Here is a 27,621-nt window from a genome sequence, read left to right as displayed (position 1 = left end):
ACTTATCGGTAAATTGCATCTTAAAAGAAAGAGTGCTTTTCCCAATGATGGGAACAGAGAATGAAATACTACGCCAATTTAAAATGCTATTACCTGCTTGTATTCTCAATGTCTGTTACCTTACATGCCACTGTTCTTACATAGGGATCTTTTTTATTATCATTATTTCCTGTTATTTTCTTCATCACCCAGAGAGCTTCATTAGAGAAATAAAGCAAGGGTAGGAGCGTTTGACAACAAGAGACAAATGATGTTAGTGAGAAGCTCTCTGATGAGGTGGTTTGCAATTTATCTGTTTAGCAGAGTGCCTCTGACTTGTCAGGAGGAAGGCTTGGCACCTGCTCCGGGAGCGACATATGGCTGTGGTAAAGCGCTGTCAATGTCTAAGGGCTGTGCCTGCATGTACCTGGGGCAGGAGGAACCCAAACACACAGACTGTACGTGGGTCTGGCGTTTCTCCACATCTGCTTGCACCTGCTGAGATGGGGCACGAGCCAGGAAGGCCGACTGGCAGGTTTTCCTCCTCTTTCCTCCCTCTCTGCTAAAACCACATCCCCAGGGAGAAGAAACTCTCTCTCCTTGCTTTTATTTTAGTTCCTGCTTTGTCTTCATTGGGCGGATGAAGGTGCCTACCTCTTCAACTTTCTTATCTGCAGTAAGTATAGTCAGCAAGCTAAAAATAGCCACTTTTGATAGTGGCCAGGCACAGCTTTTCAAACCAACCATAAAGCTCATCCTTCTCTCAGGCAAGTCAAGGCCCATGTTATATCTCCTCACATTTAAAAGGCATAGAAGATTTTCATCCTAAGCCCTAAGGATTCAGCATTAATTTAAATGACTTTAGGTTAATACTACTTACTGTCATCATGCCATCCAAAAGGCCAGTCTCTGGTCTGGGCGGGGCCTGCAACCGCTCCATGGACCACTTCTCAATGATGGATGACACGTGGGGGTTGTCAATGTTAAGCAGCCGAAACCCAGTCATATTTACACCGCTATACCTGTAGAGTTCCAGATCTAAAGCAAATAAGTCCTGTGCAATATTAAAAATGATAGAAGTAGAAAAGAATTAGAATTTTTTATGTTTTTATGCAAAAGAGAATTAATGACTGCAGAAGCAGGGCATAGATGAATTAAAAATGGAGCCATTATCACTCCATTTCTATTAAAAAAATCTCCCATTGGTTTTCATTTCATTCTCATTCTGCCTAATAAATTCTTTTTTTTTTTTTTTTGGACAGGCAGTTAGACAGTGAGAGAGAGAGAAACAGAGAGAAAGGCCTTCCTTTTCCGTTGGTTCATCCCCCAAATGGTTCACTTCCCCAAACAGCCGCTACGGCTGGTGTACTGTGCCAATCAGAAGCCAGGAGCCAGGTGCTTCCTCCTGGTCTCCCATGCACGTGCAAGGCCCAAGGACCTGGGCCATCGTTTACTGCACTCCTGGGCCACAGCAGAAAGCTGGACTGGAAGAGGAGCAACTGGGACAGAATCCGGCACCCCAATCAGGAATAGAACCCGGGGTGCCGGCGCTGCAGGCGGAGGATTATCAAGTGAGCCACGGCGCCCGCCAGTGCCTGATACATTCCAAGGTGGTAAGTGGTTCTCATTTTTACTCACCTCTTGCAAGACTGTTAGAGTTTGGATAACCCAAGAACAGGAATTTGGCTTCCAATAAGTTGTACGCCCTTGGGTACAAAATAGTCTCGGGGGAATTGGAAGAGAGAATTGTGGTCATTTGGTTCAAAGATTTTATTTTGTCACGATGTGACCAAGTATCTCCTTACTCATCACATCTTGCTGCCTCAAGAATTTCTAGGTCTTGCTATGAAGGTCAAATTTGGAGATTGCACATGTACTTGACAGAAAGACCACTCCTGGTTCATGGGTCATAACTCACATTCCCTACAATGAGGACATGAAGAATGCTCACTGTACATCTATGCAAAATAAGAACTAGAGTTCTTACCCAAGGATATTATTGGAGCAGGTGGTTGAGTTGAATGTGAGAACAGGTACACAACAGAGCTCGTTCCTTTTCAGACTAATTCAGCAATAAAATTTAACCTGCTCCAGTGTTTTTCATTACACTGGATGAGGCTGAGTGTAAACCAGAAGTTTGTAAACTGATTCAGATTTCTAACACACTTACATGGTAATTTCAAGTTTTTTATGTATAAAAAGGTTAGGCTGGAAAACATATCACATTTAAGAATGAACAAGAGTTCCCAAATAGTATTTAACAGAAAATACATAAAAATTCCTAACAGTATAGCTGCTGGCTGCAAGTGCAGTACAGATACTACATTACCAGTGATAATAGTGGTTACTCGAGAGAGCAGCAGTTCCTGAAACACTTCATGATTTTCATTTGCATGAAATGCATACAGATTTATTCTTTTGAAGAACTCTTCTGCATTGCTACCCTTTCCCATGATAACTTTGGACTAAGTGGTAGAACTCCAAGAGTGCAGTTCTGTGCTTCCAGCTCAGTGTTAGAAAATATGTACTGCCTTTTAAAGTATTATCTATTCCTTTTCTGTACTAAGTATACACATTTTTTTTTCTTTAGGTTTTGTCAATACTCATGGGAAGGAATGGTAAGATCACAAAGGCAAAGCAGGAAAGAATGGAGATAAAACCAAAGTAAAATGCTTCAGGAAGCCAATTTATAGAAAAAGATCCAGGGATTAATGACTTCTATAGCACACTCAATAAATAGATCAAAGATACCTAAGTAACAAAAGACAGAAACTTCCAGAAAGCATATTTAATCCCTGAGGGATTCAATAGGACATAGATACAGTGTACTAAAATGAACACATTAAACACATGAACAGTTAGGTTGTCCTACAACTTGTGGTTTCTACGCAGTAGAGAATGTGGGGATGCCACGGTCTAATTTGTGATGTGCCCTTGTGAGTACAGGATAAGGAAAGGAGAAATGGGAGGGGTGAACAGGAATCTACAGTGCACAGTTTGTTCACTTTCAAGCATCTCCATTGAAGACCAGTGTTTTTAGATTCAACTGTTCATATTCTTCCTCAAATTTCTCCAAAACTAGCATTTTGGGGTTTGTACAGATGGGATTTGCAGAAAGTTCTCAGGGAGATGTCAGACTGTCAGCATTAATATCCAGGTCTTTATGGAGTCAGAGCGAGGCCCATATTTGTGAACAAAGCAAGACACTTAAAAAGTCCCAAAGTGGAGGTGAATGATTCTGTGTGCCATATTGGCTGGGTTAGCATTCCACCTCTGCTCCTTTCCTTTCTTTTCTTTTCCTTTCCTTTCCTTTCCTTTCCTTTCCTTTCCTTTCCTTTTCCTTTTCCTTTTCCTTTTCCTTTTCCTTTTTTTTTTTTTTTTGACAGGCAGTTAGAAAGTGAGAGAGAGAGACAGAGAAAAAGGTCTTCCTTCCATTGGTTCACCCCACAAATGGCTGCTACAGTCGGCATGCTGCGCCGATCTGAAGCCAGGAGCCAGGTGCTTCCTCCTGGTCTCCCATGCGAGTGCAGGACCCAAGCACTTGGGCCATCCTCCACTGCCTTCCCAGGCCACAGCAGACAGCTGGACTGGAAGAGGAGCAACTGGGACAGAATGCGGTGCCCCAACCGGGACTAGAACTCCGGGGTGCCAGCACTGCAGGCGGAGGATTAGCCTAGTGAGCCTCGGCGCCAGCCCCACTTCTGCTTCTAATTCCACTTTCCTGCTAATATACACCCTAAGAGGCAGTAGGTGTTGGCTCAGGTGGTTGGATCACCACCACCCATGTGGGAGACCTTGACTGAATTCTTAGGTTTTGGTTCAGTCCTGGCCTAGCCCCTGATATGGAGATGTTGTGGGCATTTGAAGAGAGAAACAATGGTTGGAAGATCTCTGTACCTCTGCCTCTTTCAAATACATTAGAAATAGATACATAAAAAATACCAAAAAAAAAAAAAAATACCCAGGGTTTCCCTTCACTATTCTGAAAAAGAATCTGACCAAGAAGGTAGGATCATGAGGCAGGAGACCACAGAAACCTTAGTTCAGGAACTTCTCCCCTGCATCCTGCTTCTCTGTCCTAAACTCAATACATGATTCTTGCCCATTGTGCCAAAGCATCCATCCCATAATGTTGTCTGCATCTCCTCATGCTGTCAGAGATCCGTGGGTCAGGAATACAATCTACTGCTTCTGGAATAAATGAGTAAAACAGCTCATTGGTCTTCTATTCTATTTTTTTTCTTCTACTCATCAGGAGTAGGATTTATTTGTTAAAGCTTTTCTTGTGCTGAATCCCCCAGAATCTGGATGGACTTTAGTTGATACACACTAACAGAGGTTAATTCTGTGTTTTCTTTTCAGATCAGAAAGTGGAGTGTGTGTGACTGTGGGGGAGGGTGAAGGGAGAGTGTGGTGTGTACGTGTTTGTGTGTGTGTGTATGTATGTGACTGATTTCTGATATTAGTTGATTAATAGCTACCACATTATTTTGATATATTAAGTGTCCTATATCATCATCCCTTTTTCTGATAATTCTCAAAGTTTAAGGCATCTTAGAGTTTGGATTTCTAAGGTTTAGAGCCATAATTGTTCTTAGTGGTTCAAAATTCTTAATGTGTAGAGCATTCCACAAGCTCCTTTTCTTTACAGTTTTCCAAACCCCTGTCAGGTCAACAGCCCCTGGTACACCAGCTGTATCCTGACATGGGCAGAAAAGCTGCATCGGATTAAAGAAGGTCAACACACACTCTGGTGTACTCCATAATGAATACAAATGGTAAGTGGTGCTTCTTTATGAATAGCTTGCACTTTGATAATTTCTATGTAATGGAATTTTTATTTTAATTCCTTTCCAGATACTCATGCATTGATGCAGGTTTAAAAAAGAAAGAAAGAAATCTGCTGCTCCATATTACTGTGTTTAGGAAATTCTTAGGAAAGTAAGGCAAATTTCCATGACAGTAGCCTTCCTTTGACACTGGTGGAGTTGACATATTTGAAATAACCATGTGAAGATGTTTCTTCTTGTGTGGAATAGATTTCTACCAGGTACGCTTACCAGGGTTGTGAAAAAATAGTGGTAGTACTCTGTCATCATGCCCATGAACAGAATCTACAAAAGAGAAACAAGGGAAAGATTTAGAAGCAGAAACATAATAAGAAATAGATCATTAGTAGGGTGACTGCCAAAGCTTGGGAACATAGAACAAGAAGGGCTTTGGAAATCCATAGACTTGGAGAATCATAAATTGGAGCCCAATTAGAGGCTGGTGTGGAGTGAGGTCACTGACCTTCAACCAATTCTATTTTCATTACACTATGTTAGATTTACAACAAAGTAGTCAATCTGATGTCAAATTTAAAAATAGTTTATGCTCAACGAATTTTATATTTGGAGTTGTCTATAATGACACAGGGTTTGTTTTTCCTACTGCCTAGGCTTTTGCATAATCTTATGTTTAAAAATATACTTTATTGATCTCCATCTCCATAGCCGTGATACTTAGCATAATGTTCCCCACAGAGTAGAGCTCATTAAATGTGAAAACAGCAAAGCTGGTGTGTAGATATTTAAATAGGAATTTACAAATGCATATATCTCTGAACCCTTTAGCTCTACTCTTTTTCCATTTTATCCCATTGACTGAGTGAGAGAAGAGAGGATTAGTTTATAGACAGTTGCATACTGTCTTGATTATGATTCTGAGTTATGTATTTAGGATCTTGATAGTTCCAGACATCCCATAGTAGGGATATTGTTTCTACTTTGTTTAGGAGAGAGAAGAAGGAGGGGATAGAAAAAACAAGGGGATTTGCTGGTGGTAGCTTATACAGTGTGATTTTTTTGGATTCCTGGAAGTGGTGTCAATTTAGAAGAAACAATTGCAAATGATTCGCTAAATCTAAATAAGTGCATCATCTTCCTTAGGGCAGGTTATTACAGGTACAGTTTTTTTGGTCTTTGAGTAGAAATCAATGGAGAAGACTTAGAAATCAAATTTCCAAGACAGTTTTCTCTGCAACTCTGGGTCAGTAGATACAAGGATGCAATGAGTATTCCCTATGGAAATTTTAAAATCTAAAATTCCCAGGTTCATCACAGAGATATCTTGACTCAGAATTTCTGAGAATGGAGCCTGGGTTTCGGTGTCTCATAGCAATGTTTGAGAATTATTGTTCTATAGAAAATCTGAACATTTGCATTAAGCTACAAAGACCTTAAGAAATGGATTAAAAAGTCTGATGAAAGGCATTACAAGTCACGAGAGGTCCTAGAAGGTGCCTAAGATAATATAGGCTCGAATGATTTTACACAAAAGAAATAAAAAGAACAAAGGTATTTGGTGACTACACATAACAGAATATGAACCTGAATCTGACACTTTTCTTAACAACATCTCTGCTAACGTGGAAACCAGAGGAATATTCAGTGAAATTGTAATGTCACAAAAGCAAGACAAATGATAGGAAACTCTCTTCATGAATCATGAGCCAATAGCATGTAAGTCACTCCTATGGTGATAACAAGACCAGGCACACAAAAGGATTTTTAAAAAGGGTAGACTTGCTTCAGGGCCATCAATAACACTTAATGCTGTGCATGGTGAGGTCTTGTTAGCTGGTCTCTTATATCATTCAAGCATAAAGAGCTGCCCTGCTGGGGTCAGTCAGGAATCCAATTTTTCACTTGGGTCATTAGATAGTATAATTGCTGCCAAAACTCCTCATGAAGGGGAGCTGGGCAAGTTTTATGTGAAGATACAGAGCTGGACACTGAGGTTTAAAATATCATTTCTGGAATTGAAAATGAAACACAAGGGCACCTGAGCTACAGCTTTTCACTCGGGTAGAAATTTTTTTAAAAACTTCATTATGGATATTTTTGATCTCCTGTTGTGGGTATAAGCATTTTTTTAAACAACTATTTAACGAATTATTTTTATTTTTGTGTTTTATAATTCCCAGAGGCAAATCTTCATTTGATATGCCTCTTACTCAGTGTTAGAAATGCAGTATAAAAATGTAGTGCATAAATAGACAACAGGCCTGCTTTTATTGCACAAAGAACCCTTGGGTCCTCCAGATACAATTGTTATTCCCTGTGCTAGGGAAAAATAAAAATTCTCTTTCCTGGACATTTGCTTTGGTATAAGTGTCTTCTGGTTCTTTCCTTGAATTTATTAGAAATGGAAATTAAGAAGCAAATACAATCATTGATAACTGGCCTGTCCAACCTATAAACACTCTAGCATATAGGTGTAGTAAAACTTTTAGATATGAACAACAAGGCCAAAAACACCAAAGGTGGTGCTTTTAAATCAGTTGTTCTTGTGGTGGTCTGTAGACTGGTTGGAACCAGCCACCTTTCCCTCTAATAGTAGCTTCCTTTATAAATAAAAGAATTGATAGGCAGATATTTGGCATAGCGGTTAAGACACTGGTTAGGAAATCCACATCCCACATTGAGCGCCAGCTCTGGCTCCTGACTCCAGTTTCCTAACAACAAAACCCTGAGAGGCAGTGGTCATGGCTCATGTAATTTGGCCCCTGCAACTCATTGAGGAGACCTGGGTTGATTTCCCAGTTCATGAATTCATTGTGGACATTTGGGGAGTGAACAGTAGGTTGGGGAGCACTCTCTCTTACGCATTTTCTCTCTTTCTCTCTGTCTGTCTCTCTTCAGAGATTTACTTACTTGTTGCAAAGTCAGGGTTACAGAGAGAGAGGGAGAGACCAGGGAGAGATCTTCAGTCCACTGGTTCACTCCCCAGATGACTACAATAGTTGGGGCTTGCCAGGCCAAAGCCAGGAACCAGAAACATCATTTGTACCTTCCACATAGGTGGCAGAATTCCAAACACTTGGGCCATCTTTTGCTGCTTTCCCCAGACCATTAGCAGGGAGCTGGATTGGTAGTGCAGCATCTGGGACCCAAACAAGTTTCACATGGGATGCTGGTGTCACAGGTGATGGCTTTACCTGCCATGCCACACTGTTCACACCTATTCTCCCTCTCAAACAAACTAAAAAATGAAAAGAATACAAAAGTTTTGCATTCATATTATGTTTTTTTTCTCTACATGTTGGTATTTGAACTATAAATAATTGAGAGTAAGAAAATATCACATCAAGTTAAATGTCACTTTCAAAAATAAAGGATATAATTATGATATGGGAAGTTTTTAATCATTCTTTACAAAAACTACTTTTTCTTAGAAAGGCTACTTTTTTGAATTTTGATATTGTACTAGTCAGCTGAACTGATCAAGTGGTACTAAGTCATTTTTAATGGCACAAAACACAACGTGTCACATACGAATATATCATAAATGTGTCTATCAGTACTATTCCTTTGATAACACATATTCTTTAATTGTTTTGCCGATATGTCCTTTTAATAATTATTTTAAATCTTAATGGCATTATTCTTAAATACTTTTTAAATAACTTTGCTATATATAAATCTGTCAGCATTAACTTAGGTTTATTGATAATAAAATTTCCAATCCTTTTGATAACATAATGTATCTCAAATAGGGATAATGTTGAGAATCTATACCCCCTCTTGACTTTGGAAGATCCTAAGTGTGGATAAAAGTAGTATTGATTGCCAATTTTACCAACACATGATCAAATGGCATTTCCTGTTTAGGTAGGGCCATGTTCCCATTCTGAACAATGAGATGGGAAAGGTACTGACATATGTAACCCTCCAGAGATTTCACTCCCCCTGACATGTGACCTGCATATTATTAGCAGCATAACAAGCTGTTCTTTTGAATAAATGTATTTTTTTCTGTTTGATGAATTCTGCAAGACATGTGTGTGTGATTTTGTTTATGACTTGTTTTTAAATTAAGAAGTTTAGAGGAGAAATTGTATATCCTCCATCATCAACTAGTCAGGAGTGGAGGATATTCTTTTTTTTTTAATTTTTTTAACTTTTATTTAATGAATATAAATTTCCAAAGTACAGAATATGGATTACAATGGCTTCCCCCCCATACCGTCCCTCCCACCCACAACCCTCCCCTTTCCCACTCCCTCTCCCCTTCCATTCACATCAAGATTCATTTTCGATTCTCTTTATATACAGAAGATCAGTTTAGCATACATTAAGTAAAGATTTCAACAGTTTGCTCCCACACAGAAACATAAAGTGAAAAATACTGTTTCAGTACTAGTTATAGCATTAAATCTCAATGTACAGCACACTAAGGACAAAGATCCTACATGAGGAGTAAGTGCACAGTGACTCCTGTTGTTGACTTAACAAATTGACACTCTTGTTTATGGCCTCAGTAATCACCCTAGGCTCTTGTCATGAGCTGCCAAGGCTATGGAAGTCCCCTGAGTTCACCAACTCTGATCATAGACAAGGCCATGGTCAAAGTGGAAGTTCTATCTTCCCTTCAGGGAAAGGTACCTCCTTCTTTGATGACCCGTTCTTTCCACTGGGATCTCACTCATGGAGATCTTTCATTTAGGTTTTTTTTTTTTTTTCCCCCAGAGTGTCTTGGCTTTCCATTCCTGAAATACTCTCATGGGCATTTCAGCCAGATCCGCATGCCTTAAGGGCTGATTCTGAGGCCAGAGTGCCATTAGGACATTTGCCATTCTATGGGTCTGCTGTGTATCTCACTTCCCATGTTGGATCATTCTCTCCCTTTTTTATTCTATCAGCTAGTATTTGCAGACACTATTCTTGTTTATGTAATCCCTTTGGTTCTTAGTCCTATCATTACGATCAATTGTGAACAGAAATTGATCACTGGGACTAGTGAGATGGCATTGGTACATGCCACCTCGATGGGACTGAATTTGAATCCCCTGGTATGTTTCTAACTCCACCGTTTGAGGCAAGTCAGCTTGAGCATGTCCCGAATTGCACATCTCTTCCCTCTCTTATTCCGTACTTTTTAATGTTATTCAGCTGTACACTTTTTTTTTAATCTAATTTTCTCCTTTGTGCCAACTCTTCTCTCCTTTTAAAAACATTTGTTATTTTGCTTCAAGTGAATTTTCTTGGATACTCCAGTTTTATGTAGAACAAAGACAGTACAAATAAATAAATGATTGGGGTCGGCGCCGCGGCTCAATAGGCTAATCCTCCACCTAGCAGCGCCAGCACACCGGGTTCTAGTCCCGGTCGGGGCGCCGGATTCTTTCCCCGTTGCCCCTCTTCCAGGCCAGCTCTCTGTTGTGGCCCGGGAAGGCAGTGGAGGATGGCCCAAGTGCTTGGGCCCTGCACCCCATGGGAGACCAGGAGAAGCACCTGGCTCCTGCCTTTGGATCAGCGTGGTGCGCCGGCTGCAGCGCACCAGCTGTGGCGGCCATTGGAGGGTGAACGAACAGCAAAAAGAAGACCTCTCTCTCTGTCTCTCTCTCTCTCACCATCCACTCTGCCTGTCAAAAAATATAAATAAGTAAATAAATAAATAAATAATTGGGGCAAGCCACTTTTTTTAATTAAAAGAAGAGCCTGATATACTGCTTGGTTGGATTATGAAAAAGAAGACTCCCAGGAAAACAGTTATTCCCCCCCAACATCATTACCATTTCTCATAATCATATTATATGTTACTGCAGAATCAATTACAAGAACTCACAAGAGACCAATTCCAAAATGTCCTGCATCGTTAGGGCATCTGATTTTATCTAGCTAGCATGATCCTTAAATCAGCAAGGGAATGGGTAAGTTGTACCTATTTTAAGGCTTTTTTTGTATTATGCTACTGAGTATGAACTTATTCCTTGACTATTCCCTTATTTCATTGACTGGAAGATAATTACTCATTGTTTTATTTGTAGATAAAATGGATCATCAGAAGAGCGAATTAAAACTCCTAAAAGGAAAATTATAATGACACCATCCATATCGATACCCTGGGTCACAGTTATTGCTCATTAATAATGATGACCCAACTTTGGTCAAGGTGCTTTCTGAAGTTCTGAGGACAGTACTCTCATGACACAGTTCACAGTAGCATTGACCTCCTTGATCTAGCCTTGTTATTCCTGACAAAGACAATCTACTGGATTCTTACTAGGAGAAATTATCAAGTACAGCAGAACAGCAACAACACCATATTTTGGTTTGTCTCACAGGTCTGCATTGATGTCTATATGTGTATTATAATTTCTTTATCCAGTCAACAGTTGATGGACATCTGGGATGATTCCATATCTTAGCTATTGTTAGTTGTGCTGCAATGAACATAAGGGTACAGATAACTCTTTCACATGCTGTTTTCTTTTGATTTGAGTAAATTGCCAGGAGTGAGATGGCTGGATCATATGGTAGGTCTATATTCAGATTTCTGAGGTATCTCCATACTGTCTTCCACAGTGGCTGCACCAGTTTACATTCCTACCAACAGTGAATTAGGGTACCTTATCTCCTGCATCCTCACCAGCATTTGTTGTTTGTTGATTTCTGTATGAGAGCTGTTCTAACTGGATTGAGGTGAACCCCCATTGTGGTTTTAACTTTCATTTCCCTGAAGGCTAGTGATCCTGAGCATTTTCTCAAGTGTCTGTTGGCCATTTAATTTCCTCTTTTGAAAACGTCTGTTGAAGTCCTTTGCCCATTTCTAACTGGATTGTTTGTTTTGCTGTTGTTAAGTTTCTTGAGCTCTTTGTAGATTCTGAATTTTAACCCTTTATCAGTTTTATAATTTATAAACAGTTTCTCCCATTCTGTGAGTTGCCTCTTCACTTTGCTGAGTGTTTCTTTTTCAGTGTAGAAGTTTCTGAGATTGTTAAGAAGCCTGCACTGTGTTGCAATCTGATCACTTCCTAGAGAGCAATGCAGTGCTGTAGAGACAACAAAAAATTCTTCCCTGCAAATTTTCAGCATCCATCACTAAGAACAATCTGTAGGTCACACATAATTGGCATTATGCTGCTATTGCCAAAACAGAAGCTTAAAATGGAAACCAGAGTGCTTCTAAGCAATTTTTGAGGTGTTCCTACAATACATACACACACACACACACACACACACACACACACATATATATATATATATGGGTTTTTATTACTGCTCCTTTCCATTGAAAAATAGGTGTCTTAGAAGTTTGTATTGACTAACCTGAAGTATATTGCTCTTTTTATAGTCTTCTCAATATCAGGATAAATTCAAACCCATCAGATATGGTTTCCAGTCAATAATTTTAAGTGAGTAACTTCCAAATATGTGACATGCCATGTAACTAAAATAATGGTTTTATCTGAAGAAAAAAATAAGTTCTTTCAGCATAGGAATCCTCAGAAAATCAGTTGAATGATTTCAAGTCTCAGAGAAGCAATTTTAAGATGAAGACTTCAGCTTGAGGGTGTATCTCTTTTTCATTTTCCAACTATGCTGCTTCAAGCTGCATCTATTACTACTCTACCCTCTGAGAAGGGTGATTGGCCATACATGTTTTAAAGTTGATCATTAGTAGAAAATCAGCTCTTAGTAAGCCTATAAATGAATTTTTATTGTTAAAAAGGAAATGTGTGCTATTTAGTGATTATAAGTTACATCTACCAAAAATAACAGTGGAATGTATAGAAAATAATATTGAACTCTGGGAAAACTTGACATACAGAATAATACATATTTTCTTATAAAGTAGGTTGAATAATTCTATTAAAATGTGTATTTCCTAATCCCGTAGCTTATTCATGTGTTACTTTTCCTGGCTAAAACATGTGACTGAATGGGAGGTTTGGAGGGCAGGGAGTATAGTATGAATTATCTAAAGGGTGCACAATATAATGATAAAAGTCATTATAAGATTATTGTAATGATGAAAGCAGGAGAGGCAGAGGCAGAGAGGGTGATGTAAAAACGGAAGCAGAGGGCAAGGGGTAACATAATGTGGGGCCTCAAGCCAAAGGGTGAGGAGCGCCCCAGCAACTGGCAAACGCAGGGAACCAGGTTCCCCTTGAGGCCTCTAGAAGGGAAGTAGCCTCCACAGCAACTTCATTCCAGATTTCTGACTCTCGTAACTGTAGGATGACACACTTGTATTGTTCAAAATCACTAAAGTTGTGATGGTTTGTTGCAGCAGCAATAGGAAACCAAACACACCTCATTTTCACATCTTTTTTGTCATGGTACAAGAGCTGGCACAAGTTTGGTATATTTACATCAGATGTGTGTATCAAGAGGAAAAATAACTTTCTTGTTTGAGGTTGAGACCTTTCTAAATTTCTCTGACCTTCCTCCCCATCTACATCCACACATTGACTTCTCCACAATATGTGTATGTACACAGATACAAGCTAACCCTCACACAAGTGTGGAGCTTTTCCTTCCTTTTGTAAATGGTTACTGCCATTCACCATCCCATCCCACTTTCCTTTTGCCTCCGTGTTACACAACAGGAAAGCAAATGCTATTCCACCATGCTGGTGAGTAGAATCACTGAACTACTTGGGAGTAACAATCAGTCCCAAATCCTTGATAAGCTTCGCTCTCCAGAAGTATGGTCAGGAAGGGAAGGGAAGCTGATACTAGTTTATATTAAACCAGTGGGGTTTAGTTCAGCTTGAGATGATCTGATTAGAAGAGCCAGGTTGCATCACCCAGGTGCACAACAGAGAAGATTATGCTATTTAAAGAATACAGACTGTTGTGAACTGAGCTGGAAAAAAAAGATTTCCTGCAGTAGAATGAAATAGGAAATCTGGCAAACTGGAGAGAGTGAAGATTTAGGAGGATTACATGAACCTACAGAATAAACTTCTTGCAACATCCAGAGGACATTGGTGGGAAGTTGAAGCATAAGAAAGAATACAGTGGAAGAAAAGTTTTAACTGTAAAGGTCTGAACACAATCTAGAAGCTGGAAAGTTTACAGATAGTGTGTTGAATATTGTGTAGTATTTTTCCAATGAGCTTCTTTTATCATGGTGGTACCCTGAACTAGACTTTAAATTTGTTGAAGGTAATCTTTTGAAGGGAAATAGAAATGCAGCACCAAATGATGGTTTTTATGGTCTCCTGAGGTAGCGATGGTCAGTAAAGTCACAAGTCTGGTGCCTCATCCTCAGCTGTTTGGACAATTTTACTTTGTCAAGTTCTCTAAAAACCATCAGGCTTAGAAAACAATTATTTCTATCAGTGTTTTTAAGTGTGTTAACATCACCAAGGAACTTTTAAAATGCCCAAGTTCCATCCCTAAACATTCTGATTTATTTGGCCTGATGTATGTTCTAGGCATTGATATTTATTAAAAATTCCCAGGTGATACTTGTGAGTGTAGTCAATGCTGAGAATCATTAATTTTTATGATCCAAACTCATATTTGTAAACCACAACTGTAATGATCACAGCTACTATTTGCTGATTGCTACAATGCTGCAGTAATAGGTTTGTTATGTACAACACATGATGAAGTGGTAGTCTCAATTTACAGAGATAAATCATTGTTATGGTATTTGAACGCAGGTTTGATTTCAATCCTGAACTATTAGAGCTATACTAATTCATTTGTTGATAATAGTATGAGTGGCAGGAAAGTCAATAATTTGCACAAAATCTTTTGAGACATTGACATCCCAAATAAAAACATGTGATTGTTGAGAGTGAAGTTAGAATCACAGTAGTTGAAATTTTATCCCAGGGGTACATTCAAACCAAGAGAGATTGGCTAATTGTCCACCCACTTTTGAGGGCTTCCCCTGTCTAAAGAGCGGGCTCTAGCTATATATGGTTTTATCTTGGACAATGCTCAAGGTACTATGAGGAATCTCACTCACTGTTCCTCCCCTGTGGGAGTGTGGACCTCTTTGATCCTCTGTTACAACATCTCTTTAGATACTAGAATTAGATCCAGCTTTTTCTTCTGATTTTAAACCCTTTTGGTGACATTTAAGAACTTGAATTTTTTTATGAATTCACCTTTCATTAAGAAGGGATTGTGTGTAAATATTGTAACAGATTTTATTTTGGCTAAGATAGTATAATAGGTGTTTTATGTGCACTAGATGTGATTTTTGGCAGTGGGTACAAGGTATGGAGGGCCATGCATGACAGATGATGCAGTGTGTCCTTACTCCTAATGTGATGTCTCACCGTGCTCAGGAATTTCAAACCTGAGATTAGACAGAGGCTGGATGAGGAAAAGAAAGGGAAGGGGATTTATGGCACAGTGATCAACTGTGATAGTTCAAAAGGAAGATGGTGAGAGAAAAGGAAAAGGAGGTTGATTCTGAAGCATATTCCGAGGGTAGAATCTGCAACATTTGGTAACTAATAAAAGAGAAAAATGAAAGTGAGTCAAGAGAGTTTCTAGGTTTCTGACTTGAATAACTAGATGATAATTATAGTTGCAAAGAGAGCAGTTGGAAAAAAAAAAAAACCTGGTTGGTGGGCTAAGAATGAAAAGGAAGAGGCAAGGTGTGAAATCTGGCAAAGAGATTTTATGTCACTGGATGTGATCTGCAACAGACATAGAGTCTTGGAAGTTCATTTGGAGAGGAAGTGACACAAAGTAAGGATGATGTAGCACTAATTCACTCTTGCGGCTTTCCCTAGACACAATTCTGCCAACGATAATGATGATAATCTCGAACATGTGAGATCATGAAAGATGAATAAAAGCATCACAGCTGAGCTTAATGTTTTATTTCACTTTTCTCAGAATAACTAAGCAGTATTACAATCTCAGAAGTGGAAAATGACAAATCACCAGATCTTCTACTACTAAATGATAACTAAATCCATCACACTGGAGTTTTTAACAGTATCACATTCCTCCCTTCTTACCCCAACACAGTACTTGGCTCATAGTAAACACCTGAAAAATGCTAGCCAAATAAAGAATGGAATTTACATCTCCTAGAATTACCTTTATGGGAGGATTTGGCTACCACTCATGGGGAAAATAGGGAGGGAGGATCCTTTTGGTAAAAATCTTATGAAAGTTTGAAAAAGCAGGTGTAATTAACCTATCAAAGTAATTTTTAACCTGCTTTAGTTTATAGGCACCCTTAAAGAATTTGGTGGATATTATAGACCCTTCCCCCAAATGACATGTTTTTGGGCTTACTTTCCATCATAGTTTAGAATAAAGCTGCAATTCACTGATTCTATTATAGGCTTAAAATGTGTGCTGTTCTACACATCCCCAACTTTTTTTCATGATAGCTTCCAATGTACCCTTGCTTCCATTGCAAGAATAGTTTTTCTTATCTCCCACTACAGCCAAATTTTGATGTATCTTAAATTCAGTATTAGGACATTTTTGAGGCATATATATAATTTTTATTGCTTTCTAGTTCAGGTTATAGCAAGTCTGAATTATTTTATTACATATATATATACATATATTAAGGATTTTGAGAATTCTCAGATTGGAATTCTGAACACTCAGAATTTATACAAATTATACACAATTTCAGTAAGCTGTTAATTATCCATAGAGGTCAATTAATCCTTGTATATATTTAATAACATATTCATGTGTGTGAACTGCTTCTTACTAGTAAAACTAGCTTCCTGTTCAGGGAATGTAAATAGATTTAATATTAGCCTGAGAGACACATAATTAGGTTGAGAATGTACTGCCAGAATGATTATATAATATACTTCAGATTATCACCCAGTTAGTATAAATTGAGATTCATCATTATTACATTGTCAGGATTTATTCAAAGTAATGACTTTATCAGTTAACTGGCTCAAAGATAATGAAAGGACTTTAGAAACTTTGAAAGAGAATGAGCTGATTGTTTCCCCATTTCTTTGAGTCTAAGTACAAGGTGATGAGCAATTTCTTTATGTCCTGGTTAGGGTAAGATGATTCTTGATAATTTATATATGTGGGATCTTTGAACTGAAAAACATACTAGCAAGGTTTGAATCTAATAGTCCTGTTGCAGATGAAGTCACTGAGCTGAACTTGAATCAGCAAACTGACTCAAACTAGCATATTTAAAGGATCTGAGCAATTCCAGGGATGAGAGCGTCAGCTACTATCCTGCATTCCTGCTCTGACTTTGAGTGTAATCCCTTGGAGCCTCATTTTCCTCATGTAACACAGGATACTTTGACTGGACAAAAAATATCATTGTATAGCATAGTCTGGAAAATAATAATTACTTAACAAATGACAGTTCTTCTATTATGGAAATAGCAGAAACTGCAAATAGGTCTCTCAGCTTTCAGTCTAACACTCTAGTGACAAACCCTACTTTAGAATAACTTTATGATTTGTAAGCATTGGGTAGTTATCCTCCAGTGACATTTACTTTCAAGATTTCTTTCTGCTTTAAAGGGGTATATATTTGAAGTTTTGTTGTTGTGTTTGATGTTGTATCTCTATCACTTTCCATTAATGCTCACCAAATAGGTATTGAAAGAAAGAATGAATTTTTCTATTGTATCCCTATCACATTCTCAATTAATAATGGAACTCTTGACAACATTTCTTCAGGATGGATATATGTAGGACTAGCAATGGTTGGTTGGTTGTGAATGAAACAAAAACAGTTATATTCAAGAAGCAAGGCTTAATTAAATTGTATTCCAGATTTCATTACTAGGAAAATCAGTTGGCATCCTATTTGTACATAAGAGTAATAATATAGGGTAATTTCTTTTCCATTTAAATACTGAGATAAACTTCAAATTTAAGCCTTCTTGTCTGTGACCTTGGGCAAGTTACAAGATCTCTCTGAACTCTATCAGTTTCTTGTATGAATAATTTTCTCATAAAATTAAATGAGTGATGGATTTAGCCAGTTTAGTGAAGTGTCTGGCATATAAGTGTTCAGTAAAAGTAGCCCCTAAGACCTTTGATCTGTCCTGTGTGTTTATGATTAAAAAGAAAGACTTTAAGATCTAACAGTGGATTCATGTTTGAAACAGAGTTTTGCAATCTCTTAGTGTAATGTGGTCATGTTTGTTCTCTAACCTAAAAGATGAAGATGGTTGGTTGCTTCTTCATAAACATAGAATGAAACCTGTGTAATTACTTTTGTTCACCATCACAGCCCATGGGCACAATATATATGAAGAAAGAATCAATGCACAAAACTAATTGATGATTCAGCATTGTGCTTATATTTTCTTGTAGAGAGGAGCCATGTGTTAAAGTATACATTTTCTCCTTGGCTCTTTTGCCATGCTAATTGAAAGAGAAAGGGGGGGAAAAAAGCAAGAGCATACAAATGTTGACAGGAGAAAATGCAATATAATCCTACAAAACATTTTGGTACTAAATATTTTATGCATGCTAATGGCTCAATACAGTTTAATACTTCAAGTATTGCCACAAAAGTTGTGGGGGGAAAACCTGACTCATGTATGCGAGAAAGCAGATTTTCTGAGTTGGAAACAGTGTGTTCAATCTCACCTACTGGCTGCTCTCCAGCCCAGGAAATTGGCCCAGCTCAGCACAGCTTCCCCACTGATTGACTGGGACACCACAGTGTTCCCTCACTCTTCATCAGAGAACCATTAGGATTCAGGCTGCTGTGCTGGAAACAGCAACTTGCTTGTTCAGTCCTACTATAGGTTTAACAGCAACTATGCAGTTCTCCAAAGAGTCAAATTTACTTTTAGGAAATGGAGTTGTTGACTCAATGCATTACAGCTTCTTAATATCATCACATTTCAGGGTAGAATGAAGCCTAAGGAAACCGAAGCACAGAGAAGTGACTTCCAGAAGTGGTCAGCAGACTTGAGGATTTAGGCATCCCTCAATATTCAAAATTGGTTCCAAAATCCAGCCATAGATACCAAAATTCTTGGATGCTCAAGTATTCTAAATAAAGTGAACAATATGGGGCATGCATTGTGCCTGCAAGTTGGGATGTTGGCATCCCATATCTAAGTGTCTGGGTTTGAATCCTTGCTCCACTTTCAATTCTGGATTATAGCTAATGCAGATCCTTGGAGGCAGCTGTTGAAAGCTTGTGTGGTTGGTTCCTTGTCACTCACACAGGTGACATGAACTGAATTTCCAACTCTTGGGTCCACCCCTGGCCTAGTCTTAGCTATTGTAGGCATTTGTGAAGTGAACTAGTGAATGAGAGCTTGTTCTATCACTCTCTTTCATAAAATACATATAAAAATAAATACATAAATACATCATTTTGGCCCATGTTGTTTTCATATAGTTTATACACACCCTTTCATGTACTTTAAATCATCTCTCTATCACTAGATAATGCCTTACACAATGTTAGTGCTATATAAATAGTTGATATGATGTGCTATTTAGGGAATAATGACAAGAAAAATGTATGTATATGTTTGTACAGATGTAGCTTTTAAAAAGTATTTTTGTTGCACAATTGGCAGATGCAGAATTTGTAGATTGGGAAGACTGAATATATAGTGCATGGATGGGCAGGGACCCAGGTCCTCGGACTGTCACCTACTGCCCTACTGGGGTACATATTAGCATGGCCGACTCAAACTGGCACTCTGATATGGGCTGTGATTATCTCAGTATTGGATTAACCTGCTGCACTGCAATGTCTTGCCCCCAGCAAAGTTCTTGTTTCATTCATTCCTTCAGTTAATTTTCATTCAAAACAGCTATATTAAACACTCACTAGGTTTCAAATAATGTAGTAGGTTTAGAAGGATTTGGAGAAAAAATATAAAGAAGGCTCATTATTTAATGATAGACTTTCATTGGAGTTCAGAACCAACTAAGCAGAGTACAGGATCATAGGATTGAGATAGGCACACTTTCCTTTCTATCTTTGAAGAGACAGTTATAAGAAATTAGGTGAGGCCAACTTTGGGACAGAATGCTATAGGTTTTGTCAACTGCAAGGGCAAGGGCTATGCTGTAGAAAAATGGAATGTCACAAGACCAGGCAGGATTGCCCTAAAATGGAACATCACAGGCTTGAGGTTGGTAAGAAGCCTGGAAAGGCAAGGTCAGCTCATTCAGGGTCTGGTGTTTTGTATGAACAGCATGTTTGAGACATAGTAGATGAAATTATCATTAACCCTGAGCCCCAATTTTCAATTGCAAAAAAGAAATACTACCAATGGGATCAAGTATTTTTCTGTCAATTAAATGATACAGTTGCTTAACACCCAACAATGTGTTGAATACAGGTGTGAATTCCATATGTACAACCTTCCAGCCCTCTGAGTCATTATTAAATCTGTCTCCCATCAGTTACTCCCTCAGTAAAACCACACTCGGTACACAAGACAGTGTATGTACAGCAGGCAATTAAGAGTCAGTAGAATAATAATGGGACTTGGGAGAAGGGAGAGTTAAGAAGAGCCAGGTTTCTTCATTGAAAGTATCCTTTTAAAATATCAGGATGCCTGCAGGGAGGCATTGGGTAAATAAGGAGAAAAACTATGCCATATGAACTACTGGCTTTGGAGGAGAATATTCTAACTGCAGAGATTTATGAAGATGGTTTTTGTTCCTATGAAAGTCCTGTTCCTCTGTAGCCTAATCAAGTCTTGCCATTTGAATTTCATACTAATTTTGGGGAAGCAACTTTTCAGATTCTCATCATATAGTACTTGTTCAATATGAATAGAAATAATTACTTTGCTGGAGTGATTAGCATGCCCAAGAATAACTATAGACATTTCCCCAATTTTCACTTTTAGATAAATGTCAAATATCTTTTTTAAAATGCATTTACTTTCTTTTTCTTTTAAGAAACATTAAGAAAATGTGTTGAAGTCACAAGGAAGTGCAGGGAACTGATGGGAAATGTGCATGAGGAGAAAGCTAAGTTGACTTGGCAGAGAAAATGTTCTCAGCAGAGATATTTTCGTCATACACACACACACACACTCACATGCACATCAGTAAAAACTGTTAATACTAACCTCATCTAAAGGGGACCAACAGCCATGTGGCTATGTTCTGCCCATGCACGTCTGGCTGCCTACTTCTTAATGGTTATCCATTCTGACTTGAGGCACTTCAAGGTGAAGTGAGCATGTGGGATCTGAGATCAGGGAGTCTGCAGACCCTATAACAGCCTGGCTACTCAGAAAGTGACCTTGGATAGACCCCTTGGCCCTTCTGAACTTCAATTTCTTCAACTTTGAAGTGAGTGTTCCAACCCAGTACCAGCAAGTTGTTTGGGATTGTATGCTACCACTATGTCAGGCACTGTGACTGGCTCTAGTAGGGCCCTTGGTCAAGTCTCCTTCTCTCCTTCCCTTTTCTCAAATCGAAGAAAGATTGAGTGAGTAGCAGTCAGGATCAGGACCCAGAACTCCAGAGTCCTTAGCCCACCCTAGAAAATCACTCAGCAGACAAGCCGCAGTTAAGGTATTTGTTTCCACAGATTATTGCACTGGACTAAAGGAGCAGGTTAAAGAGAATCACGCAGAGAGCTTCGATCTCATTTAGATCAGAAGAGAAAGTCCTGGGGTCTCTAATGTCCCTATTCATGCACAACAGCCTCTGGAGGTCTATAAAGCCTCATGCAAGATGATCTGAGCCTTCTGGTAGAATTTCAGAAAGAACAATTGTGCTTTTATATGCAGTGTGGTAGGGGTTTCATGCTAGGATCCTTTACAAAGAGTTTTTGCTTCCAAAATATTGGAAGATCATAAGCCCAGAAGAAAAACTTGATGAGCAGACTTGTCACTTTGTCCCAGCCTTACAGTCAACCTTACCACTAACATGAATGGGAAAATTCAACACAGGATAAAAGGTGGTAAGACAGAGGAAGCGGAGAAAACTGTGTCAGTGGCTATTGTAGAGGTGAACTAATTACCCAACAGAGGGCTCTCCGGAGTACTTCTTTTAGAGTTTTTGTTTGTATTTAATTGTCTCTTGGATGAAGTGATCCCTAGGCTACCAGGTAAGAGCCACTTCTGCCAAAGGAATTTTATGTCCACATTTGTTAAAATAGAGGGCAAAGTCCAGCAACCTTCCCTATACCTGACATCACCCTCTTTTGCCAAGTCCAGATCTGCCTTTTTGGGAGAAATGCAGCAGCCAGTTACGTGATCCAAATGAGGAGCTAACAAAGAGAATCCTCATCAGCAAATCATTGTCTTAAATGTCACAGAAGTCCCCAACTTCCATTATGACAATGCATGGGAAAGGAGGTGTCTCTGCATTTTTAGAGCTACACATAAAATCTGGGTGTTTTTCTTAGTTCTGATCCATACCACTTACACATTTTTAAAAATGAAAAATGTTTTTAATTTATTTTGTGGGAGAGAGAGAGAGACGTTGGAGTTAGGAATACAATCAGGTACTCTGATGTGGGGTTTGGGCATCTTAACAGCTAGGCTAAATACGAGTCCTTAAATTACACATGTTAATGAACTGCACTAAAATTCTCAAATTAAGCCTTGAGGTAAACAGGACTGTTGATGGTGTTTAGTTGCATTTAAAATCCTTTAGCTGTTGACATCACTGCAACATGCTTGCTTTCTTTACTAAGATAATTAATTATAGTTATAGCTATTCACCTAAAGATTTGTTAATGAAACCATAGGCTAGAAATAAGTTACAGATTCTCTTCTGACTAGAGAAGCAAAATGTCATTGTAGAGAAAGCGCTAGATGTGTTAACTCTGGAAAATTTCATTTTACATAGCTGGTGTTGTGGCACAACAGGTTAAGCCACTGCTGTGGTGCCCACATACCTTATGAGTGCTAATTTGAGTTCTGGCTGCTCCACTTCCAATCTAGCTCCCTGCTAATGCACCTGGGAAAGCAGCAGAAGATGGCTCAAGTGCTTGGGCCCCTGCAGCCAAGTGGGAGACATGTAAGAAGCTCCTGGCTCCTGGCTTTGTCCTGGACCACTTAGGGCCATTTTGGGAGTGAACCAGAGGATGGAAAACTCTCTCTCTCTGAAACACTGCCTTTCAAATAAATAAATAAACCTTTAAAAATCATTTTACTTCTTTCAAGTGAAGGGATTACATATAGTGATGCCTGTGATTACTTTTGATTGAAACTCTATATAGATTTTGTTTTGCAACATAATTATCCACTGGATAATAGGGACATGTAGTCAACTTTCTTGATTGTCTATGTTTAATGCAAATAGAAAATTTCAAACTCAATGGCTATAGAGAGGTGCTCTGCAAGTATGAGACAGAGAAAATGCAAATAGAAAATTTCAAACTCAATGGCTATAGAGAGGTGCTCTGCAAGTATGAGACAGAGCACCAGAGAGGGAGACAAAATGATAGAATGCATAGATCTGTATTTGTGTAGAGGAGCCAGGCTACATATAAAAATACTGCCCATTACCAATACCAATAAATAATACAGCATTTTAAGTCCTTTCAAACTAAAGGGTGCAAAAATAGCTTGTGTTATTTTAGATAAGATCATTGGTTTATGCCACAGTAACCCCATAAATATAGAGATGCTCAATAAGCCACATCAATAAGGAGTATGTCTCCAAAAATGTTGTAAAAAATGAGATTTAAAATATTACAATTTTTATGAATTTTTTTGAAGCTCCTTTTTTATAATCTGGCTATCTTTAAAAATATATTGATTTTCAAGACAGTGAGAGAGAGAGAGAAAAGATTTTTAAGACTATAAGAGAGAGCAAGAGAGAGAGAAAGAGCTGGTTCCTTCTTCAAATGTTTACAATGGCTAGAGGCCAAAGCTAGGAGCCTGGGACTCAGTTCAAGTCTCCCATGTTGATGGCAGGAACTCAACTACTTGAGTCATCACCACTGCCTCCCATGGTGCTCATTAGTAGGAAGCTGGAATCAGCAGCTGGAGCTGGGAATTGAACCGAGGTACTGTAAGATGGAACACAGGTGTCCTAACAATTGGCTTAACCACTAGGCTAAATCTGGCTGATATTTTTCTAAGTTCAATCCTCAATGGTTTTTAATATCTATAATTTGTTTAACAGTGTCCCCAGCCACGACCTTTTGGATGCCAGCAGAGTACCTCCTCCCAAATATGACAACCGAAAATGTCTCCAGACATTGCCACAAACTCTGGGATACAAAAATCACTCTGGGAGTGAGCTTTATTTCTTCAGTATGAGACCAAGTGCTCAGAAATTCATAATCTATTCTTGTGGTTGTGGACATCGCTAACATCTTTCACTGACACAGGATTTCACAGTTTACCAAGTATCCTCACCTATGTTATCTGTGCAGATGAATGTGCAGTGTCTCATTGTGACAAATTAGAAGAGATAAGCATCTTTTCTGTGACTGTCCCTGGCCCTCTGTTTCTGTACTGAAATACTGCATGTTTGACATACAAGGTCTCACCCAGAAGAAGATGTATTTAGGACAAGGCTGGCATTGTGCAAATGATACCTGGATCAGTCTTTTCAAGAGACAATAAGGAAAACAGTGGTTTCAATCACCTTGAAATGCCACCCTCTCCTCTGATCTGCGGCTGTCAGGGTCTGCATACCACTGACTACATAAGGACACACATTGACAAGTAAAAACCCGCAGGTGGCTTCAGTGAGGGCAACAGAGCTCTTTGTTTTTTAAATAAAGCTCTGGAAATTGTAATCTTTAGCACAGAATGCACTGCTAGCAGTTTTATCTTGTTGCATTAACTGAAAACCAGATGGCATGTTTAAGAGAAAATAGCATGTCCCGCCACTTCCACTGCCTCCCTAGCCCTCTTACCTGCTTAAGGATTTCAGCAGCTGTTTCATGTGAACAATCAAATATCACATAGAACTCCTTGCCCTTCTTCATCTCCTTGAGTAAAGGCTTGGCATCTTTATTCCCAGAGGGCAGCTGGCGGATTTTGATTTTAATGTTATATCTGGAGGGAGCTTTGATGAGCTCTTGCAGGCGAATTAGACCTAGAAAATAACATCCAATCATGCAATAGAGACTGTTCTGTGTTGTTTATTGCCATTTACAGTCAAACTCATATCATTCCCAAAATGTATCAAGTGGCCACCTAACTAAAGGTTACACTATTGACTTCCCATTTGTCATTCTTCTTTTCTATGGCAGATTATACTTATATTTTCCCTTTGGGTATGTGTGGATTGGAAATGCAATTTCTCCAAGTGCGTTTTGAAGTTTAGAATGTAATTGTCCTCTGCAGCTTTCAGCCAACTCCTCAAATCTTTAAGAAGTCAAGCGTGCGACTGCAAAAGTTCTGCAAAAAGTTGCTTTAAGTCTCCAAGTGTGCTCGATGAAATAGATAATGCCTGTTCATTAAAAAAAAAAAAAAGCCATAAACCGTAAGACACAGGATTTCTTAGGGCTGTGAAATACTATGTGGGTACTTCAAAAAGTTTACAGGAAGTAGAATTAAAAGATAAGTTTATTTTGGTGCTCCAAAATTTTGAAATTCATGCCCATAAGGTGGTCTTCAAAAAGTTAATAAAGATGTATATTATGAAAAACTATGCATGAATTTCAGAAACTTTTGGCATTAAAATAAATTTACCTTTTAATTTCTTTTTCATTTATTTATTTATTTATTTTTTGACGGGCAGAGTGGACAGTGAGAGAGAGAGAGACAGAGAGAAAGGTCTTCCTTTTGCCATTGGTTCACCCTCCAATGGCCACCGCGGCCGGCATGCTGCAGCCAGCACATCGCGCTGATCCACTGGCAGGAGCCAGGTACTTATCCTCGTCTCCCATGGGGTGCAGGGCCCAAGTACTTGGGCCATCCTCCACTGCACTCCCGGGCCATAGCAGAGAGCTGGCCTGGAAGGGGGGCAACCGGGACAGAATCCGGCGCCCCGACCGGGACTAGAACCTGCCGTGCCGGCGCCGCAAGGCGGAGGATTAGCCTAGAGAGCCACGGCGCAGGCCTTTAATTCCATTTTTTTTTTTTAACCATGCACTGCTTGAAGTGCCCTCATCTACAATAATATTTCCTAGCACATTAGATGGGTTCCTTTTGCAGTCTTTTCTACTAAATCAACGACTTGTAAATGGTTCATTCAATTCTCTGGCAAATATGTCTGAATGTTGCATTAGAAAGTTCTTACTTGAATAAAACAAGAAAACTTTATAACTTCCAGAGATTGTGATAAAAGGAAAAATAAAACTCTTTAAAAATTCTCTGTTGATAATTGAAACAAAGTGCATACAATTGACTAACTTGAAGGAGAATGTTGATTTACTACAGAAGTGGATCTACTAAGTTGTGGCATTCTCTAATAGAAATGTCTTACTAATGCAAAGTGAATCTCCATATAAAAATGCCATCATATTTCTCCTAACATTAACTGGTGCTTGCTACATCACTCAGAGACTCCCATCACATTGGAAAATTGACATATTTATTTATTTTTAGCATGCAGTTCTGTGTCTTTGATATTTATCAGCTTCAAGTAATCAATAGGGCATATTATGTTTTATGAGTGTTCAAATGGAAATTCTGGTATGCACTGTGCAAGATACAGTATGGATTTCAGCCACATCCAGACTGGATGCATTTATTTCTTTTTCTTGATTTATTTATTTTTTAAATTCTAAGAAACTACTTTTTTTTGCTTAAATAAGGAAAAATTTTCATAACATCCATAGATATGTTTGGTTTGGATGAACTGCAAATTTGTAACAATGCCTCTTTTTGGAGATAAATGGAAAGGTGTCAGGGCATGGGGACATCATTTGTAGAATCATGAAAATATTTAACCTTTATTTTTCTTTTTTAAAATGATGTCTATTTGAGATGCAGTGAAATAGAAAAGACAGATAAACAGAGTTCCCCAAAACTGGTTCACCCCCTAAATGCATGGGGGGCTGGGCTGGAGCCAATGCTCACAGCCTGAATGCAATCTTGGTCTTTCACTGGGATGACAAGAGCAAGTTTCTTGAGTCCTACTGCTGCCTTCCAGGGTCTGTATTAGCAGGAAGCTGCATCAAAGAGCAGTAACCAGGAATTGAGCTCAGGCACTCCAGTGTGTGTGTGTGTGTGGGGGGGGGGATCTTAACCTGCATTTTGATCACTAGGCTAAATACTGCCCATCAACCTTTTTTTTTTTTTTTTCTTTAAACCAAAACTGAAGTTGTTAGATAGCAGCCTCCGTGATGCTTCCTCCTTTTCTAGGCAGTATACGCGAAGGCTTCCATGAGCCATTTGCCTTCTTCCAGAGTCTTGGCACCACCGCTAAGTACAGAAAATGGAAAAAGAATGAGCACTTTGACTCTTACATTTGACATTTGTTGTATTTGTTAATGCTTACAATAATTATGATGTAAGTATTGTTAGCTTTATTGTTATTGGAGAAACAAGGGCCCAGAGCGATGAACTAACAGTGCTAAAAAGATAGTTGCCAGGGGCCACTGATTAAAATTGTTTGTGAATGTAATGCCAATGTTTCTATTTTGTCATCTTGTCTTATAAATAAAAGTTACTGGTTTTGAGACATAGCTTGGGATTGTTTGATGAGAAGAGGGAAAATAGAGTGCAAGACTCATTTTCCTTTCTTTTCTCCCTAGGCTGCCTGAGTCTGTCTCCTGTCTTCTTCACCCTCCTGCTTTGTAATCACCCATTACTATTTTTTTTTTTTAACTTTAGCATGCCACAAGGGAGAACTCAATGTGGGCTTTAAATAAAATGGGAGAAAACATTTTAAAAGTGCATTTCCTATGCTGCAAGAACTGCTCTTTTGTTCTTTGCTGAATACAATGTCAATTTTGAAGTGCATCTTCCTGCGTGATGACTTAACACACATTCATGGCATTTAAAGATGACATACGCTATCTTACCTC

General features: G+C 38.8%; 1 protein-coding gene across 10 annotated transcripts in view; it reads right to left on the bottom strand.

Annotated features, from left to right (window-relative positions):
• The window catches only part of GRIK1 (glutamate ionotropic receptor kainate type subunit 1), a 431,814-nt gene that overhangs the window by 119,888 nt on the left and 284,305 nt on the right, over positions 1 to 27,621 (bottom strand). For 8 of the 10 annotated variants that reach the window (XM_051819208.3, XM_051819209.3, XM_002716785.6 and 5 more), the window contains 3 exons: positions 24,559 to 24,740; positions 5,040 to 5,093; positions 860 to 1,033 (listed from right to left, as the gene is read on the bottom strand). In XM_051819208.3, the coding sequence (XP_051675168.1) occupies positions 860 to 1,033; positions 5,040 to 5,093; positions 24,559 to 24,740 (410 nt within the window). The remainder of the gene's footprint in view (positions 1 to 859; positions 1,034 to 5,039; positions 5,094 to 24,558; positions 24,741 to 27,621) is intronic. The other 2 variants (XM_070071886.2, XM_089330593.1) reach the window with 2 other exon arrangements.

The sequence above is a fragment of the Oryctolagus cuniculus genome, chromosome 4 (assembly GCF_051225735.1).
Source record: "Oryctolagus cuniculus isolate XC-2025 breed Fujian yellow rabbit chromosome 4, ASM5122573v1, whole genome shotgun sequence".
NCBI classification, from domain to species: Eukaryota; Metazoa; Chordata; class Mammalia; order Lagomorpha; family Leporidae; genus Oryctolagus; species Oryctolagus cuniculus.
The sequence above is the reverse complement of the archived record's forward strand: the minus strand, read 5'-3'. Positions and strand labels throughout refer to the sequence as shown.